The sequence below is a fragment of the Porites lutea genome, chromosome 4, assembly GCF_958299795.1.
Source record: "Porites lutea chromosome 4, jaPorLute2.1, whole genome shotgun sequence".
Classification (NCBI taxonomy): domain Eukaryota; kingdom Metazoa; phylum Cnidaria; class Anthozoa; order Scleractinia; family Poritidae; genus Porites; species Porites lutea.
The window spans coordinates 32,404,008-32,426,101 of record NC_133204.1 but is presented as its reverse complement, the minus strand read 5'-3'; the positions used below and the strand labels follow the sequence as shown (position 1 = coordinate 32,426,101).

The 22,094-nt window shown below is 38.5% G+C and overlaps 1 protein-coding gene and 1 pseudogene across 1 annotated transcript in view; both read right to left on the bottom strand.

The window, feature by feature from the left end:
* The window catches only part of LOC140934542 (uncharacterized), a 35,786-nt gene extending 34,585 nt beyond the window's left edge, over window positions 1-1,201 (bottom strand). The window contains exon 1 of the mRNA XM_073384148.1: window positions 1,162-1,201. Coding sequence (XP_073240249.1) covers window positions 1,162-1,167 — 6 coding nt within the window. The 5' untranslated portion in view covers window positions 1,168-1,201. The remainder of the gene's footprint in view (window positions 1-1,161) is intronic.
* LOC140933317 (uncharacterized) overlaps window positions 1-22,094 on the bottom strand; it is a 225,109-nt pseudogene that overhangs the window by 82,874 nt on the left and 120,141 nt on the right.

Below are 22,094 nucleotides of genomic sequence, written 5' to 3'. Positions count from 1 at the left end.
AAGTCATAGCAACGGTGATATTTTTACATGTGAAGATAACATGTTATTTTCACATGTGAAGATATCAACTGAGTTTTCGCGCGATCGCTCACTTAGTATTTCATTGGTGTTTATATAATAATATATATATCTAATTTCATCAAGGCGAGCACAGTTAATTTATGCGCCAAGTTTATGCACGTTTGTAAGATTTGATATAAGCTTACAGAACTCTAAAAGGGCGTTAGATATATTTTCTCACCGCAAGTAGAGATTTGTAGGCATAGACAAGATTACACTCAAAAATGGTAAAGAAAGCAGCCGAACGTAGTATAATCAAATTCTTTTTTCTCGCAATCGACCGAAGCAATCTCCCTCTTTTCGTGCGAAGATTCAGATGAAATCAAATCACTATAAGATGAAACTGCATCAGTTTCAGACCTCATCATTTTCTTTAGATAGTAGCTAATTATATTGATAGCGTGTTCATTCAGTGTTTTTTCTGACCTTTAAAACTTTATTTAATATATTTCGAAAACGCTCTCATAGAATTTGCTCAAACTTTGTCATAATCAAGGCAACTAAACGAGGTGCAAGCACCCTTAAACGATTTTTGAAAAAAAAAAACTTCTGGTACCGAGAAATACAAAGGCAAGTAAATAACGTAGCGTCATCACGTTTCCATGGTAACTCTGATGACAATAAAACATGTATCATAACAACTTTTCATCTATATATAGTACAACTGTGGTAACCTTTTCCCGATATCTTTGTTAATGCCGAAGCAGTAAACGCTTTAAGTGGGGAAGTATACCCCTTTAAAAAAAAAATCAGTCGAGCCTAACAACGGATTAGTGATATCGGTTGGGATTACTCCTGGACTTGACAGTGCTTTTAAAACACTGTTCACATCATGTTTAAAGAACAGTTTGGTCACACCACGCACGACTATGGCTGAAATGATTTTGATTATTTGGAAGTTGATCAGTTAGCCATGAAGTTTAATCTTTTTGGTGATAATTGCTCAAACGTTTACACAAAACATTCAACTGACACTGCGTTCATGACCGAAAATGAAGTAAAACTAAAGGGAAATACGCAGAATAAAGTGCAAACAATTAAATGGTTTTGTGGGCTATACGACGGATGCAACGACCAGAGAGCCTACTGAATTTGACTTACCGCCATAATACTTCAAGCTTTCCTGTGCGTGTTCAGTCCTCTAAAAATAAAGATATGGCAATCAGGTGAAAGCAAAAATGAAAACCATGGTTCTATCTACTGTTACATTTTTCTGGTTCTGTGGTCCTCATCAATATTTCGTTAATATTAAGGAAATGCCATTAAAATTTTTGGTGCGACATTTACAAAAGAGTCAGTTCGTATCGGTGCTTAACACTCACGGTTCTCAACATAAATTTGATATTACACAAAGTATTCACTGACTAAGACGGAAACCACTGAAAAATCTTGCCATCTAGAAAACCTTAAATACGCGTAACGGCACGGTCTGAGTGACGAGAGTAGCCTCAAAATAAAATAAATTAGAGTTCAAACCATTTGATCGCTTAATTACATAGACGATTTACACATCTGCCATTAAAGAAACAGCTTTTTCAGAATTTTGAATCCAATTATCCCCATTTTCCTTGCTTATAAGATACTGTAAGCTATTGGCACGAGTTAGTGTTCTGATGATTTGTCTGTTAATCTTGTTGTTGTTTGTGTGTTTCTTTTCTTATTAAAGGTCTTCTAAAATGTTCCAACTCAAATTCAGCTAGGTGAAGTCTTCTATTTTTCTATTACACATTAAAGCCTGTGAGTGCGTTTAATTTTTGTTTGATGCTATGACATTCACATCAGTCTTTAACCCTAGTTTTGGTGGTGTACGCTAAAACTTCCCGCCCTCCCTCTTAGCAAGGATGTTTCAAGCACGGTTTTTAGTCATCTTACCTTGCGGAAGAAATTTCTGTTTCTGAAGAGTTTGACTAATTCCTGACGCTTTAGGAAATCTGCTTTGAGTTGTCTGAAACAAAATTATGAACAGTTTCTGAATTCAGTAATATTTACCTCAATTCGTTCCCAGGGTCTCTCGTCTGATCTTCCCCTCGCCTATTTTCCTCCAATGAGCGTTAAGTATCGAGTATCGACGCTTCCTGCTCTGTGCTCAAACGCAATGCTACTATTGGAGAGAGATGGTGGCGTAAATGCGCGCACTTCTAGTTTTCTAATAAAGTTACAAAAGTGTCATTTCATAAACTATTAGTGAGAAAAAATAGCTGAATTACACTCTCTCCGAAAATTTCGGTTCTTTTTTTTTTCTTTTCTGATATATGATGTTAAAAAGTCAAAATTTTACAAATAGACTGATGGTCGAATAAACTCTTTTACACCCAGAAATTATGCGTTCCTTGATGGCTAATACTTGCTTAAGTACTGCACAAAAAAAGCTAAAAATTGCACCGATTATTTATTCAATCTTTTCATTCAATATTGGCAGTTACTTGTGTTGAGTTGTATTTCAGTTTTGAAAGGTGATTCCTGTTTAGTCCTTTTTATAACATTTTAACGATAAAGCAACAAAATTTAAACAGAGACGTCAGCAAAGATTCGCCCAGAACGCACGATTTTCATGTGTTAAGGACTTGAATGAATGAATGAATGAATGAATCAATATCCTTTATTTTAACGCGATGAATATTAAAGCAGTAAATGCTTGGGGGTTCTTGTGTACTAAAAAATTTAATACATTCATATCTAATGACTTCTCTCTTACTCAGTGACCACTACTGATCACTTTCTTTGATCATGGATCTTATGAGAGTTTTAAAACAAGATATTCATTTCTTCATTATTATCCGCCACAAAAACGAAAAAGAAAAAAAACGTAAATTCGAGAAATTAAGTTAAATGTTTTCTACCTGAATCGGTTATGTTTCGTTCACATACAACTCAAACATCAGAAAACCGCGAAAAGAACATTTAACCAAATCATAAGGCAAAAGGGACAGTGCATTTCATAGGTATTGTTTCTTAGCTAATACGAAAAAAAATTCTGTATTATGGCACTAATACACGAAATCTGACAAATATATACATCATGCCCTCTTCTCACAAGAAACATATAGAGATAAAGGAGAGAGGGTGTGATTTCAGGTATCGATATGATTTGCTGAGCATGTCGTGTTACGAAAGTTCAATGACATGTTTTCCTCATAGTACATAAATATGGTGGCCGAAAGAAACAAAAACAAAAAGCAAGACTCGAAAACATAACCCGCTAACCCCGCACAGAAACACACATAGCCAAAACGGAAAATGATAACCCAACGTGAATCTGAACTGAGAAAAAAAGATCCCAAACAGAAATACACTATCCCCAAAAGGAAACACAAACAAATCCAAAATAGAATCACCCACAGTACCAGGCCTGAGTGACGTATATCCCAAAATATTAAACAGAAACTCACCCAAAAAACGAAAACAATATGCAAAACAGAATCACAAACCCCAAAACGAAAACACGAGATGGAAAAAAAAAAGTTTGCTTTATATGAATCTGGCATTGTTTAGACACTTATTCGCTCCATGTATGGTAATCTGGTATACTTTCTTCAAATAACCACATTGACACAATTCTTTAAAAAATCACTAGAACTGTTGGGCTGTTATCGAAATTGCGACATTTTGTTCCCTTTAGCACACTTATTTCCATTTATCACTCTCTCATAGCACCCTATCTTCGATACGGTATTATTGTATGGGGTCAAGCAAGCAAATCACAACTTATCAAACTTCTAGTCCTTCAGAAACGCGCTCTTCGCTTTATTCACCTTGCCTATCCGCGTGATTATGCCATTTCTCTCTTTATCAATACAAAAATATTACCAATTAACTTTCTCTATTATCAGCTACTAGCAGAAACAATGTCTGACTTGAGAAAAAACTTAGTACCTAAAAACATTCAGGAATTGTTCCTTCCACTTTCTTGTGTACATTCATACGGCACGTCACTAGGTCGTCTACATCTCAAAACTTTTATAGAAAAAAAATCGAATCTTGTAATAAAAAAAAAACATCTTTCTCGAGACTTGGTGCCAAATTATGGAATGAGATACCGACCAAGTTGCGCACACTTTCAGAACACAAATTGAAATTTAATATTCGTTCGTCATTGTAGCTTGATATACTGGAGACTGACGATACTTATTTTGTAATCCTGCCTATAAAAACGGCCAGCTAATGTTTTCTTTTCTTTTCCTCCTTAGAGCTTTAGATGCATCTTTTTCATATGTTTTTCTTCTTAAGATTATAATTTTTGCAATTAGTTAACCGCTTCATAATAGACCTTTTTACCGATACGGCAGCCATATTAAATTAATTCGATTTAAGGAGTATTATAGGATGCCCAGGGGGCATGAGCACATTTCGTTTGTATTTTCGAGCGCTTTTCGGGACATTTTTTCTTAAAGTTTTCTTAAAATAAGATTGTAATAAGAAAAACGATCCTTGTGCCGTGTTTGGATGTAATAATGATCGCCTTTTTCTAGTTTAGTATTAGAAATATGGTCTTTCACTGTACATTTCTCGGGAAAAAAGGCAATCATTATTACATCCAAACACGGCACAAGGATCTTTTTTCCCATTACAATCTTATTCTAAGAAAACTTTAACAAAAAATGTCCCGAAAAGCGCTCGAAAATGCAAACGAAATGTGCTCATGCCCCCTGGGCATCCTATAATATATACTCCTTAAATCGAATTAATTCAATATGGCCGCCTTATCGGTAAACAGGTCTATTATTTTAAAGCTGATGAATCTCTCTTGTTTTCTACTTCTTTTTTTTTTTTTTTTTTTTACCTCAATTTTATTGCAGTTATTTTCTTTCTGTATCATTCTTGGCCTGCCTAGACTAGCTACAGCTATTTGCGGTGCCAGGACACTTGTAAAAATTTTCTTTAGAAAATTTATAATAAAGTCTTATTTATAATAATAAAGTCTGGAGTGACTGAGATAAGCAAAACTCGTTTTAAAAGGAGAGAATAGGGTTCCTCAGGCTCCTTTGAATTTTTAAATGTAAAATGTGGTAATCTCTATTGATTTTTCAAGTAATAAACAAATGAAAAAAATAAACTTTGTCAATTAAATTAAAACTGAAATATGTGTCCACAACACAACGCAAAAGCAAAATGAACTTTTATTTAGGGACTTGTAATTTTTAATTTTGCGGAGCAAACACACGAAAATGGCTAAGAACTATAAGTAGCTACTTTAAAATTCCATTTATCGAGCCAAACTCCTCTCCAACAAAGGCAAATTGTACATCAAAAGAAAGCAAATTTCCCGTGGTTTTCAATTCTAGCGGTGCATTTATAATGAGGACATGCGCAGACGAGATTTTGCTTTAGGTCCCTCGCGTGGTCGTCGTGCTGCGTGGGAAATTGGCTTCAACTAATCAAAAGCACCACCAAGATCTGGGTATGATAATTCGTCATCAGTATGAAATTTGTGCGCTCGTTTCTCAGTCATCATTTTTTTTTGTTCTCTTTTTTTTTTTTAATTTAATATGTCTGTTTATTTCCTATAAAACTAGAATTACACAGTGCATACTTACTGTTACACTAATAATACTAAAATAAACTTACTTACACACTTACGCAGTAACCAAAGCATAACAATTACACAGTGCCTACTTACTAAAATAAACTTACTTACACACTTACGCAGTAACCATAGCATAACAATTACACAGTGCCTACTTACTAGTACACAGTATCTTAAAAGTAACAATATAATGCAACGACAATTATAATAATACTAAACTTAACTTATAGAAGCACAGAGCCAGAGGTTATCGCCCATTTCCTAGTAAATTTTTCTATTGTATTGTTTTTAATACATATATATTTCTCTGTCTCATATTTATTTTGGACCTTTAGCTTGAAACCAGTTATATTTGGAAGCGTTTCAGACCTTCTACAATCCCAAAGATATGCCTTAGCAATCAGTAACAAATAATTGAGTAAGGGGCATTTACAGGTGATTATTCCTATCAATACGTCTTGCAGAGTAAGGTGAAAGAATTCCTTTGTTAAAGAATAGTAATAGGATTCGAACTGTTTCCAGAAAAGCTGGGAGTACACACAGTGGAAGAAGAAATGAGGTAGCGTTTCTGGTTCTGATTCACAGAAAGAACATTTATCATCCGCAGTATAACCTATCTTATATAATTTGCTGTTAGTGTATAATATAGAATTAAGAATCTTGTACTGAAAAGCTCTAACATATGGTTCGAAGGCTAGATTATGAGGCAGGATAAAAACTTTTTTCAGTTGATCATCGGTTAAGTTAAAATCATGTTTCAGAAATCGTGAATTATTTGGAAACTGTGCTTTTCTGCTTTTAATCAATAGGTAATAATCTTTCGACTTCTTTTTCAGCGCATCAAAATCCTTGTTATCAATTCTAAAAGAGAGGGGGGTCGTTGAAAAAGTACGATTAGTTGTTTTCAAATGTGAAGGTACAGAGTGTCGGAGTCCAGCCCATATTAAGACATTTATTCTACTAATTTTCTTTGAAATAATGTTAAACGAATCCGTGTTGTTTAAATGAAATAAAAGATCATCATTTCGCGGGGAAACCAGTGGTGGCGCCGGTGAATGTCGGCTGTTTTCTCGCGTTACCTAAATTCCTGCTTGATGACAGGCTATATTTTGCCAGTACCCACAGGTTAATCTTTTGGGTTCTTTATTTCTCGGCCATTGTCTTTGAAACGACGATTCAACGACAATAAAAAAATGATTGTGAGGGACGTTATGCTCAATCAAACTCCGAAAAACGGAAACATTTTTTTGGTGAGAGGGAATAAAGTTATCACCGCGTAAAAGTACTTGGTCTGAACGTGTCTTCTTCTAATGTGCTTCAATTGATCGCCCCAATTTGTTGTAAGGGAATCCAAGTCAGTCTTGAATACTGAATTCCAAGCTGTGGATTCCGGATGCTATATACTGATTTCCGGTCCTTGTCATTGCAACTTGAATTCCGGGTTCCTTGAGTTGTATTCCGGATTCAAAAGCCTAGGATTGAGGATTCCACAAAGAAAAATTTTTTGCATATTCTGGAACCAATATTCGCTCAATTGGGGCAAAATTAATGGCTGTGATTGTCTTTATTACTGGGTGCAGTCAGAATTCAGAGGGTCAGAATGGGTGTACCCAAGAAGGGCTTACAAAAGATTGACAGTATATTTCTCAATAAAAAGACAGTACGATAAAACGTGAGGCAATTTTAATGGCGATGAAATCTTTTAATCTCCAAATATATTATAATTACCGCTGGATGTTCTGATTAGAAAAAACTAATTGCTTTACCACTTACTGCACCTATTCTACTTACTTTGTAATTCTGCAATTTCTACAGCTACAATTTAAAAAATAGAAAAACCAAAACATAATCCATAAACCATTATGATCTCGCCGTTCCTGCTTGCCAACATCGGGCATTAGCGAACTTACGTAACAGGATGGCAGAATGGAAGAGAACGGAAAACGTTCGGGCGTGACAAACGTGGCAGGGCTGTAACATACGTCTTTGTCGTAATCGGGTGTCAGAAAAACTCGGGGTCGGGCTAGGGATCTATCTTTTTTAAATAATGCTGTTTTAGGGTGAGGGTTAAAGTTAGGGTGGATCCGACCCCGATCCCGACCCCGCGTTTTACTAACACCCGTCGTGATGTTCACAAACAAAACATCTGTTTTAAAAACGGGGAAATTTGGCGAAGAGCGTTCTGAAACAAAACCATTCGACGCTTGTCACACACGGTATGCTGTCTTCTTTACTCCGCCGTCCTCGGCAAGTTCTATTAAGCGCTTTACGATCCTCATTAATTCACATGACTTCTAATTAGGTGACTCTAGATGAGTGAAAGCAAAGGACGAGTCATCGCAATAATGACGATCAGCGGACCACCGAGGAAACAATAGTACGAATCGATACTCCATGAGTGTGGTTTAATTACGAAAATTTCTTAATCACTAGCAACGGCTATGCTACACTTAGACACGCTCAACAAATCTAAACGACTCTATCATACGCAAATAAGAAATCTTTCATTATCGTGACGGTTTGACGCAACTTTGAATCTCTCAGAACTAGTGGCACCAATGTTTAAGTATGCAACAGCCATGAGAGACATTCACGAGATTTAAACGTTTTACAAGCATCTACAATTGTCATATCTTACAAATTGAACCTCAGCAGACACAATCTCGGTCATAATCATAATCGCTGGAAGGCTACCTTACCGATCTCTCCCCCTAACCCAACGCCTCCGCCCCTTCTCACTCCTTCCATCTTTCTATCTGTGTTATTAGAGGAAGAGAAGTAGAACCAACACGTGTACCCTCTCTCATGTGTTTCCTTAAACGTTTCAAGTAATTTTGACCGTGATTGAAAGTAAAGTAAAAAAAAAAACATATTCTATTTTTACGTGTACAGTACTATTTTAAACCCTGATCGCACCTTACAGATACATGCTAGACTCGAGATGCGATCATAAAATTGCCTCAAGATGATATCAGAGTTAGTCACATGGCTTCAAAGGCTCGTCCTGCGCAGCCCCGTTTGTTCCAGTTTCATTTTTCTCAGGCAAACCTGTTGGATTTATTTAGAAGATAGAATTTTAACAGAACGATCCAAAATTTAATATTGCTACCCCGTATCTTGAACAAAACACAAATCTCCCAACCTTGTGGAAAGAAAATAAAGAGGAGACAACTCTAGCTACAATGTACACTGTGCCCCAAACCCATCTATAATAAGAAAAAAATATTTCGGAATTATTCCTCGGACTCTAGCAACAGTGAGCACTGTTTCCCAAAATTCATCTACAATGTAAAGAAAATATTTCAGAATTATTCCTCAGGTCGTGATTTAAAGCCTTATCCCGTTACAAACTCAAAAATGTTTTTAATGCTTTCCATGTCATATGTTTTCTTATATGTTTAAGAATCTGCACCTAAAGATAGTTTTCTAATTACACTTTGAGGTATAAGCCAGCACTTAATAGATTAACCTAACTAACTGTTCGCAAATATTGTATAATTAAATTCAATCTATCTGTGCAATTATACAATCAAATTACGTCGATAAACACGCTATACTTAGGCTGAAGAGCTACAACAGCGGTCAGCTGCGTACCTCAAATCAAAGTAATGACTTCCATTTTCTACTTTGTTATTAAATAAATCAATCAATAAATAATAAACAACGATTAGAGGTAGCACATCAACATTCCTGGTGCAATTGGACTTTGGAAATGTTGGTTTTCCGGAGAGGAGAAAGCCGGAGTATATGTACCAAGCAAAAACGTCTCGGAGCAAAGGAGAGAACCTGATATGGCTACGATGCCGGGATTTAAACTCGGGTCACATTGGTGAGAGATCGAGAGATGGATGCTCTCACCACTGCGTCATCCCTCGATCCCCTCCCTTTCTATATATATATATATTTAACAATTATTCTTTGAAATCAAGGTGAATAGTGGCAAAATATTTACCGAGCCGCGAAAGCGGCGAGGTAAATATTCTTAAAGCCACTATTCACCGAGATTGAAAAGAATAATTGTTTTAGTATATACACACGAAGTGATCTCAACAAAATCAGAGAGGAAACCATTTAAAAGTACAATTTGATTGACAGATCAAATCACGCGTAAGTTTAAAAATAGATCTTTGCAGAATTTTCAAACATGGCAATTCACAAGTTTATCATTTCGCAAACAACAGCGTGAAGGCTTAAACGGAAACGCTAAAAGTTTGAACTGTTTCTTTACCTGAGAAGGAAAGTAGAGCTTTGATGTTTTCTGTTGACACGTCAAGTTTATAGCCAAAAGGGTTTGTTGTGTCGTTCTTCGCATGAAGTGCTGACAAAAATGGTGGCTCAGTTGCTCGAGGTAAGACGTCGTCTTCCTGTATCATTCTTTTTCCTGTTTACTTGAAACGTAGAATTTCTGCAAACATTTCCTTTTAAATTTGTTTGTCATAAATGAACTTCGATTTTTGAGCCCAAATTTTCTTGTTAGAAAACGCTGAGTTCACGAAACGGCTTCTTCTTCGCGAATGCACGGGAGTTGTAAACAATCCATCGAGCACAAAACTCAGCTACAATAAATTGAAAAACGCCGTATAATATCGCGTATTGAATCCTTCCAAGACTGTTCTTGCCTTAAAAAAAGTCAGCCCCAGGATTTTGTCGACTTTTAAAAGATCGTTCTCTAAAAAAATGGGAAAAACACCGAGCTCACACATTATCCACTCGCTAGGAGGTGAATATTGTTGAATAGTCCGAGATAGCGAACCAATCAGATTGCTTAAATCACCAAGATCACTGAGTGTGTATATACTAAATATATATATACACCCGTTTTCAAAAAGGTTTTCATAGAGAGAGATATATAGATAGATATATACTTTATTCTCTTGCACGTGCGCCCGTGTGCATTTTGCACTTCTTATTGTCCAACTTGTGAAAAACTCGGTTCAACGATAAATTTTTTCTTCGTCGGGTTTTTTGTTCCAATTTGACATGTCGTTTTGAGTTTGTTTTTTTTTTAGAAAAATACATGCGCCCTGCGATACAAATTTACAATGGCGAATTATATAGCTGATTTTGGGAATGAGGAAAACATCCCGCGAAGCAGCCGATCCGCGAGTTATCGGCGTCACCGAATTAGTAGGCCAAATACCATGACATCTGTAGCAAGTGACGAAGCATTTTCATTGATTGAGTGTATTAAAAAATGCGCTGTCCAGGGGCGTGCTTAAGAGAAACTGTAAACTAACTTGACAGCATTTGCTAGCCGAGAGTTTATTCTGTCTTCAATGAGACGTTGCCTTACAGGCCGTGATTTTACACGCAAAAAGGCTGAGAAATTAAGATATATGACCAGCTCATCATGGTTATGATAAAGTCTGCTTTTATGAACCTCGCCAACGTCTTAGTCCGTTTTAATCAACTGCTATAATATTGTTGCTCCTTCCCACATATCCAATATGGACATCCACCGTTACATCCAGTCCTTCTCAGCGGTTTAGAAAACACATTTTTTTTCATTTCATCTGCGTTTTTCCCCTTATCCTGTAAAGACAACAATTCTTTGACCTATAAGTGACCGAATTCCTCATTCTTTAAGTTTCAAGAGAATGCAAATCAAGAGAATTGCAGACAATACTCTTGCATTATTTTTTTAATTGACAAATTGGAACAAAGAACCTGACGAAAAGAAAATTTATCGTTGAACCAAGTTTTTTCACAAGTTGGACAATAACAAGTGTAAATGCACACGGGCGCACGTGCAAGAAAACAAAAGTATATATCTATCTATATATCTCTCTATATGAAAACCTTTTTGAAAACGGGTGTATATATAAATATATATATATATATATATATATATATATATATATACACTACCACAAGTGAAGAGTAAAACAATATGTTTTTCGTCTCTCACCTATATTTCGGCCGTGTTAAACGGCCTTCATCAGGGTGAACACACCTGATAAAGGCCGTTTAACACGGCCGAAATATAGGTGAGAGACGAAAAACATATTGTTTTACTCTTCACTTGTGGTAGTGTATTTATTGAGTTGTGAAGGGAGTGTCTTCTAAAAGATGCTTGTGATAGGTTATATATATATATATATATATATATATATATATATATGTATCTAGCCGGATTTATGAAAACCGTACCATCGGACACCAGCAGCCCACACCTTAAACTGACTCAACTAAAGTAAATATGGCCAAGACACTCAGCTCTTACCCATGGTTCTCTTAAGTTGACTCTCTTCTTGGTTCCTGATTAGCAAAAGAAACATTCCAGTCTATCAAAAAGACACTCTGGACTTGTCCATACACTCTAGCTGCTTAAAGGCCCTGAATGACGGAGGACGCTTGAGACTTAAGCAAGTTCTAAGCAGAGAAATTCAAGGTTAAATCACCCCCCCTGACTTCCTCCACCCCCCCCCAGCCTAGCACGTGCTTGAGGGGAATGCTTTCATTGGCCAATGGGCCTCAAACGTTACAAGAATTTGACATGACAAACTAAAGGCAGACATGACCAGTGCACTGACTCTCCCAGACCAGGACTAACGGAAGGTACAACGCTCTTGCAGCACCCTACCCCCCTAGCGATTGACATGGAGGCCCCTTTCCAACTCATGGCGAGTTAGCTCAGGGACTGACCTTGTCAATGAGACCAACCAGGACAGCAAGCCCCCGATGTTTTTTCTCACCGCAGTGACCAGAAAGCTGGCTATCGCCAGCTTTCTGTGCGAATATTCTGGTCCATTTTGAGGTATGTTTTCAAAAATTCGGCTAGATGTTGACGACAAGTGCTGTCTTTTCCAAGAAGGAGGTCACCTCGGGCCAAATCTGCCCCCTCCCGACCCAGTTTCGCCCCATTTCTCCCCTCCCGACAGCATTCAACGACATCATCTAGCCGGATTTATGAAAACCGTACCATCGGACACCTGCAGCCCACACACCTTAAACTGACTCAACTAAAGTAAATATGGCCAAGACACTCAGCTCTTACCCATGGTTCTCTTAAGTTGACTCTCTTCTTGGTTCCTGATTAGCAAAAGAAACATTCCAGTCTATCAAAAAGACACTCTGGACTTGTCCATACACTCTAGCTGCTTAAAGGCCCTGAATGACGGAGGACGCTTGAGACTTAAGCAAGTTCTAAGCAGAGAAATTCAAGGTTAAATCACCCCCCTGACTTCCTCCACCCCCCCCCCCCCCAGCCTAGCACGTGCTTGAGGGGAATGCTTTCATTGGCCAATGGGCCTCAAACGTTACAAGAATTTGACATGACAAACTAAAGGCAGACATGACCAGTGCACTGACTCTCCCAGACCAGGACTAACGGAAGGTACAACGCTCTTGCAGCACCCTACCCCCCTAGCGATTGACATGGAGGCCCCTTTCCAACCCATGGCGAGTTAGCTCAGGGACTGACCTTGTCAATGAGACCAACCAGGACAGCAAGCCCCCGATGTTTTTTCTCACCGCAGTGACCAGAAAGCTGGCTATCGCCAGCTTTCTGTGCGAATATTCTGGTCCATTTTGAGGTATGTTTTCAAAAATTCGGCTAGATATATATATATATATATATATCTGTCTGATTTTAGAAAAAGGTACCTATCTCAGAATCCCAACCATTGGCTAGTGTAGCTTTCTAACTCACTGTCGTACCGGAACGGTCAAGCAGCAAACAGTAGTTTTCAACAACAACAACGATTTATTTATTAGCGAATGATAAAATGGTGCTATACAGTGACACCCCTTGCCTAAGAACCTATATTTTAAGAACCTGTTTAGTCTAGAAATTGAAACAATTTCTTAGTTTCTAAAATCTCTGAAAAAATTTGCCTGTACCCTTGGGCAAAAGTTAGATCAGTCACTGTTCAGAATCCTCTTTGAAGACATACCTGCATTATCGCTCTAACTGGACTGTTTAAATGCCAATGAGGTCAATACTTTAGCTTTTCTTTATATGGTCATTTTTACATAACGTCTTATTTGGTGTGCAGATTTTATATGAGGAATAAGCTGAACCACTAAATTCTCTTGGCTATATTGTATGTTTCTTATTCAGAACATAACCTATGTAAGAACCTAAATAGCCTTAACCTGTACTAACTACCATTTATATATTAAAAAGAATAACCTGTTTAGGATAACTTTGAAAAATCCAGGTTCTTAGTCTCTTGGTACGTTTTACTGTAAGACAAAGGCAAGGCGAAGGAAACTGAGGTGCTACGTTAAAGAGGAAGCTAATTAGGACACACGATTAATGTTCAAGTGAAAGGTATATAATGATAACCTTCAATCGTCAATCTCGCTCCCCTCTTGGATACATGGTAGGGCAGCATAAAAACGCTCGGCACGTTCACTTAAATATTTTCTAGCTAGATTTAGACACTGCTGCTTTACATCTTCACGAATTGGCCTTAGTTCCTGCCTCAGTGTGGTCAGTAGGTCTATTCGCAGTGGAGTTGCTTGCCTTTTCTTTGTGTACGAAACTAGCCTGGGTTGCTGTTTTGGGTCAATAGTGAAACGCACGAAGGCGCAGTCGGGATGATCTACAACTTTTAGATTGCCCCTGTCATCAGGCTGTTCCCCAATTCCAACATTAATCCACGCGATTTCTTTGACCTCAAATTTCTCGTGCTGTAAATCTTCGTTTCTACTGACGTATTTTAACTTTAAAAATGACTTGTAGTCCTTTATCATGTCCAGACCTACCCAATAGACCTTGACGTTTGATAAACCACTGCTGACTAGAACGTTTTCCCAGTCTTTGGGTGTTTCAATTTTCTCTTGGGCGTTAAAAACTTTTTGAATGTTTCCAAAATATCTATCGCACACACTATACGAGTGGCCCTCCAACAAAAATTTTAAGTCTGTTCGTAGGAAGTCTCCTCTTGTGACCAGGTCATCCATATAAAAAAATAGAAAGTTTTGCTTAAACTGAGCCGGAGAATTGTCACACCACACTATAAGATGGTCATACCTGTCTCGGCCTTGCTCCGTCTGAAGTTTTTTGAGAAAATAGTCCAAGATTGAGATCACTTCATTTGGGCCTACACCAGCAATAGACTCGTCGTACATAAAACAGTGTATAACCTCCTGGTTTGCGCAGTATATACCCATTAGGCTTGTTCTGAGCTTTTTTGAGTAATACCAGTCTTGAGAAGACACCTTTGGTGTAGGTAAGCTTTTGTGAAAATCCATATGCAAAGTAAGCGTTTTCGAGGCCATTTTAGTCCATGCAAAGGGGCCTGACTACGTGAGGCTTAACACATCGTGCCCTCTTTAACGCAGTACTCAGTTTACTTTGAAACTTATGTCTTCAGTTATTTACAGCTTGCGCTAGTGGCTCGATATTAAAAAAAAAACACTACCGTTATCACTTACGTTTGCGACAGTCATTGGAAGAGAAACTTAAGAGAGCGCGCGCAGGTCTTGCACACAGTTGTCTTCACATTAGGGACCCTAAGCAAAGACGACTTTGAGCGATGCACGTCAACCGGAAGTGAGGCCTTCTCTTCTTTTATATGCCTTGACGCTAAAAAATTTGTATTTCTAAGTTTCTTTTCTCTTATAAAGACGATTTGCCCGGGATTTTGAACCCATCCACTGCCCAATGTTGCAAAAAGCCCACTTCCGGTTGACGTCCGTCGCTCAAAAACGCTGTTGCTTAAGCTCCCTTTTGGAGCCAAGAGTCACGTTTGCGGCAAACGGCAAACGTGAATTTGTACCACGTGACCAAGTGTTCCCTGTTTCTTGTTGTGAAATTCTCAACTTGAATCTGACGTTTGCTCTTTTCCGTAAAAGAGACTCTAAATATCTCTGTTCAGTCTGCCATGGCTCACGGTTTCCTGTACTTTTTTGAACTGGAATTGAATGTGTTTAAGTGAATCTTTTTCCGTGATGCGGTGTGTATTTTGTATCAGTACGGGGACTTTTTTATGTAATGAATAATTAAAAGGGATGACAATTCGAGGAGGGCGATTTTTTTAAAACAGATATATAACAAATACGCAACCCTTTTCCGGATTCAGGCCCATGTTTCGTGGTAGGAGGGAGGGCTACCCACCTATCATAAGGCATAGGAAGGTTGTACTTTCCTCAAGTTAACAAAGCCTTGATCTGAGACATGCGATTAGCTTTGGTAGGCTAAGGTAATTGGCCCTTTGCAGCTAGTCATTCACGTGGTACAAAACCGCCGTGCTGGAGAGCAAAAGTCGCACTGGGACAAGACTAACAAAGAAAATTACCACTTAAAATTATGCCGGTATGTCTTTTGTTTGTCTTGTCCCAGTGCGACTTTTGCTCTCCAGCATGGCGGTTTTGTACCACATGAATGGCTAGCTGCAGAGGGCCTATTACTAGTGTCATCAAATCGCAAACTACAAAGTTACCCACCTTCTCTCAAATCAACTCGAACTCAGCAAGTACAAATTCTTTCAACACTTTATTCACCTTAACTATACTGAGTTTTACATTTTCTTGACCCTCAAGCTAAAGCAAAGAGGAAATCAGCGTCGACAATCCATCTGCTAACTTTCATCTGTACACCCATTGACCCGTTTCTTAGACAGAACAAACATGTCATACTTTAAGGCAGCATATCTCCTTTCGCCCTCAATTAAATGATTTTGACGTTCTGTTCTTATTCTTTGAAGTTCTTCTTCATTACTGGCGCCGTCCTCGGTTGCGCCGTTTGTCATTCGTCCTATCGTGTTTAAGGTCCTGTCACAAACCTGACATGTGTCTTCTCGTGGTTTTCGAAAACCCAACCTGCTGCCGAGATCTTCGTTGAACACGTTCCTGAAGGTAGTAAAACTTATAACAGGACCTTTGTTTTTCTTTCCCAAACGTGTCGAGGTGAAATTCGGGTAATGTCTAGTAAACTCTCTCCACATTCTTCGCATAGTTGTGGGGGTATCAAAAAATTGTTTTTCCGTTCGCGCCCTTCTGTAGTGCGAGTGGTTTGCCGAATGGGAACAGATAAACTCTGTTACTTGTCTCCTCGCATCTTCCGTCAATTTGCGCGGTCTGTTACTGTGCCTACCCCGTTTATCGGGGTCAATAGATAAACAGTCACAATCCATTTTCTCTAAAAGGACTTTAATTTTTTTGGGCGACACTCCGTAGCATTTCATGAAGGCGATTTTGCACACAGGGCCTAAAGCTGGGATAATGTAGGTTATTTTTCTGCGTCCGCTAGGAAATAGTTCCACTTGCATAAGTTTCGATATCACGTAATTTTGTTCATTGTAGTTTCTAGATCTATAGAAAGCTCTACCTCGTTCCTGTCGAATAACCTGCCTCGCAGTCTCTATGCCATTCTTTAAAAGACATCCACCGTTGCAGCAGACCAAATTGACCGTGTCAACGTCGCGATAGGCGGCATTTTTTCTCCTTGACGGTGTTTGCTTCCTTGAAGAGTACCTTTTATCCATTTTGAATCTAGTTTTTCTTCTTCCCCGTTCAACCGAGGAGGCTGTTGGTGGTCCATGACGGAAATGCCTCCATTGATTCTCCACGTCAAAGTCATACAAAAATCGGGATCGGTCGGGAGCTGACTCTGCTTCACTGTTGGAAGCTGCAGCATAAGCCATTTTTTTTAAAAAAAAACTATCGACAAGCAGGAGCGACAAGCTTTGTTCGAATCTTCAGTTCTACTTCAAGTTGTACAAAAACGCGCATTAGTGTTACGTAAAAAGGGAGACGCCACCGTTCCACTGCTCGTGCAAAGTTTAGAACTGGCACAAAAAACGACTGAAAAATCGTTTATTTATTTATTTTTTTTTACACAGGGGGATTAATTAGTTAGGTTTTGCGCTTGCAGCCGTTTTAAGATTGGAGAGTATGGTAGATCACGTGACTGGTTCTTTTAGCGCGCCTCGCTTTGAGGCAGAGAGTAAGCTTTTTTTGAAGGCTTATTTCTCGGAGGGGGTGAATTTTGCAAGAGAGAAAAACTGTGCATATATAAGTATGGAACATAAACTACGCGATGGAAGGGGTTTCAGGTCAGTGAAAATCGTTGTATTTTTGCTTAAGGACAGCAAAGTCAGTAGTTCTGGCATGGCTGCGCTGAGAGAGACGAGAAGTACTGGGACGGGTGAGTATTTGTACCCAGAGACGTGGCTATTTTTAGCTGTCGTCCGCATCCACTGTTACCCAGGGAAAGTGGTCTACGCGTGAAAAAGTCAGATTGATTGTTCCACGAAAGCACACGTAATTATCGTAAGTTTTTGTCGTCGTTAGAATTGCAATCGCCACAATTGAAAAAGACACCATATTTCACATCCCTGATGAGGGCTCTGCAGTTCTTGATTTATTGTTGTTGTTGTCGTTATTATTTTTATTATTGTGATTATTACTATCATCAACATCTGAGCCTTTGCATTGTGCTTTCCTTAAGAAAAGCTTCACAAAGACTGAGACTAACCCTTAGTCTTAAGGTATTGACTTCAGTTTCTAGGTCTTCGTATTCTGAGAGTTTTTCAGTGACCTTAACAGAGGTGGTCTTGTCTAAACGCTTTGTAACGTAGTTTGCACGTCATGTTTTCGTGATCTTAGATGACAATGCATATGTCTGGTCTTCAAGTAGCGAATCCTTGGTCGGTGTGTATTTGCATCTTCCTTAGAAATGTAACATCTTCATGTTCTACAACTGTCTGTTGGCTTAAATAGATCATACCATTTTCCTGGCATCTTTTAATTAAGAATTTGTTCATGCTTAGCGTGCGTATATCGAGTTATGGATGCACGCGGGAAGTTTGGAGAGCACGAAAGATGCGTAAGAGTTGCACGAGGCGATAGCCGAGTGCAACTCTAGCTTCTTGAGTGCTCTCCAAACTTCCCAAGTGCATCCATAACTCGATATACGCACAGCTAAAAGCATGAGCAAATTCTTTTATAACATAGCTGACAAAAATGCTTGCTTTTTGATTAACTGCAAAATTCTCGTAACACGCTACAAAATAACAAACGGTTCTATTGGCTGATTACAAACACGCCACAATCGTCTAGTTTGAATGAAAATATTCTTTCTGTAAAAGTGAGAAAGAAAATTTGCTTCTTTATTCGTTAACGATCAATGGAAACTAAGCAGAAACAAAGGTAAAAGAGTCTTAAAGTTCACCTAAAGTTAAAATACTAACATGTTCGTAAGAAGTCGTGGAGTATGGTTTGGATTTGCTGAAAAGATGATTTGCTGAAAAGAAAGTTTTGCTCAGCGAAACACAGAAAACATGTTTTTAGCGAAGACGACTGTCATCCTTCTTTAAACTTATATTCATCTACGAACATTGGCTGGTCATTACGGCTTCTTGAGAAGACCTGGCAGCAGTTGTTTTTGTGAGTAGTAAATTTATGTCTTCTTGTGTAATCTGTGTTGTTATTGCGAGAGAAATTTTCCTGCTTCAGTCGGATTGTCCGGATAACAAAGTGCATAACAAACTTAAAAACAACAATAAAAACGGAAATTTTGCCTTTAAATGTTGTTGATGACCAGTTGGTGTCTGTTCTGTTCCCAGTGAATGTCTTTCGGCCAAAATTTGCTGCAGCTGGTCTTCGACAAATTTGCGAAACGCGGGACTTGCGAGTTTTTTTTAAATTCGGCTTCATTTTTGTTGCTTGTTGGATCAGGACCTAAAAGGTCAATGCCGATAGAAAAATTGGGCAGTTCTTCGCTGGTTTCTTCCGTATTTTAAAGAGAAGGAAAAGTGCATTGCAGCTTAAAAGTCGACAACTTTGCAGCCAGGTAAAAAAAAAATGCTCACGTCATCTTATTTACGCACGGGCGTGCGTAAATAAAGATTTTGTTCATAGCGGCTCAATAGGACTTATATAGGGCAAGCACGCGCGCTATGTTATAATATGATATTATAATTCTGCCATATCTTCCAATGAATGCACTTGCGGCCCGATCATGGCTATGGATAAACCCAGAGCCCGGAGCACTAGCCTGTTCCAGGTGTTCAGATAGTAGAGTACAGCGTTCAAATGGTGGGGAGTCAGTTAACACGCTCTACTGTCTGAACGCCTGGAACAGGCTAGTGGAGCACTTGTTTATTTTTTGTGAATTTCTGGAGAATGAAGGGCAGTGGGGGTGGGGGGGGGGGGGGGAGAGAAAGGCACTTATTTAAAGTGGGCTTCTCTCCTTCTTATACAGCACTTGTTATAATACATAAATTTATTGGAGATCCATGTACTGTATACTGTATATTTTGTAAGGAGAGGTGTTAAGGAAAAGGGGGCTGCAATAGTAAACCCTTCTTTGATTATTATTATTTTCCAATATGGTCACTTTATTGAAAAGGCAAGTTAGTGTCAAACTTAATACTGCTATCGATCCCAGTGGATCAGTTAATCCCCACAAGACGAGAAAATAGCACAACTTTTTGTGTTATTCCTGATAAGAATTTCCTTTTTTCCTCATCATTCCAGTAAACTCTATTACGTTGACAATTACGGTACTTGCATGTAGTCTTGTCAAACTTAACTAACCCTGTGGTTCAATTAATTCAATCCTGGCTGAAAGTTATACTGTACAAAGTAATTCTTATGGATGAAAATGGCACAAAACGTCCCATTTGTTTATTTTGTTGTTCAAATGGCAGTCGCCGGAAAGAGCTTTAAAGAAGCTGTAAATGCATTGATTTATCCTATCGACCTCGTTTACTTGCGTTCTAACGGAATCTACGAGCTAAGAACACCGAAAATTGACATACATCGCCAAGTTCATAAGCAGTAAGTGTTTTACAATGAATAAGTTGTATAGTTTCTTGTGAGCGAAGTGTAAAGTACCTTTCTTGAATGTGGCAGACAATCTACCAAACAAGTTCATGGCTGAGATGACATATTGCGGCGAAGACCAGCTGCTGTCACAAGTACTTAAAGAAATTGACCTCCTCCCACAACTGTTCTTCGCGTTCATCGTCAGCAATGACAGGACAGTAATTTCCTTAAATTCCCAAAGCTATTCTCGTTCAATTTCATCTAATTATTTGTCCTTCGTTAGTGATTTTTTCTTCACTTTTCTTCGTAACAGCCACCCGTTTCGTATATGTAGTGTTTGCTTAAAACCGCACGGCCAAAATGAACTTTGTCTGCCGAACAACTTCGATAGTGATTCTTTGGATTTACTTTTCGATATCTTGGAGTGGAAGGTATGCCGCTACCTATCTTTTTCAGAAAGTGACCTCGTATCTCTCGTACGATTATGCGGTTTTTTGCTTATAAGAACTGAGATACTACACGCATTTCTAGTTCAGTTGTTACCAGTCCGCGAAGTGAAGTTCTCGCAAAGTGGGCCAATGTTTGTATATGAACTCTACAGAAACGGCTTTTTGAAAATAGCCCAGCTGTATTCGCAAGGTGTTGTCCATCCAAACTTTTATAGCGTTTTACAAACCTGCCCCAGTTATCGACAAGTCAAACGCAAGCTGCATAGCTTTCAACGTTTCGACAAGTTTGCGAGAAGAGACGCTTTTCCTTCGGGTAGGTTCAGATTTCCTATTTGGGATAGTGGAAAAGAAGAGTGCCTTTTTCCCCCGTGATAGCGACATTTAATATCCGTTCTAGCTGGTATAAAGTGCTACTCAGCTAATACAAAGTTCAGCAAGGCAAAGTAAATTAAATAGCTTTATCGTTGTCTTTTCGGGCGAGGGAAAGTTTTCCGAGTATTCTGTTTTTGCCCTATAGTTTGTTTGGAAAACTTTTGGCCGCTCTTACATTTTCTCCTATTAGCAAGATGAAGTTTTCCGATTGTTACAGAGATGTTTTGGTATCCGTCCTATAGCGTTGGAAACTTCAGCTTGAAAATAATGTATGGTTAAATGAAAAAGCGCAATATATCTGCTTTTGACACTTATTTGTGTTGGTTTGTTCAGTGTTTATGATAGGTTTTCCGTTGTTCGTTTGGTCCAGAAAGGTTTTCTAAGTATTCTGTTAACTTGTTGTAGACAGATTGTTTGGACAATATTTAGCCGCCTTAGTATATTCTTTCCTACTAGCAAGGTGAATTTTCCAATTGTTACAGGGATGTTTGTTACCCGTCCTGTACGGTCGGAAACTTCAGCTTGAAATGACTCTAAAAAAGAGTTAAAAAACGATTTTTTACTTTCAAGCGTAGTATGTTTTGATTTGTTAGAATGGGAAATGGGTTAGGAGCAAACCCAGTTTCAAAATGGCTGCACATGTTCCTGTATAATATTAATTCGACAGTGTAAAAGTCAGCAATGATTGTAAAGGTAGTTAGATCTCTAGCTGCCAATAACCGTCTTATTAAAGTGATAGCGCCATTTGTTAACGCTCCGTGAAGCGGAAATTTACTGCTCATACCATTGGGAATTGCATCAATTCCGGTTCCGATTCCATTCATTCAGCTCAAAAACTTCCTCGCGAGAGGCGACAGACGGATTAACACACAAAAGAAGGCTTGATTCAAATCTGTGAATGAGTCTACATTTAGTTCCAGGAGCATGATTTCAATAATTGAAAGAGTAGAAATTACCAGGAAGCAAAA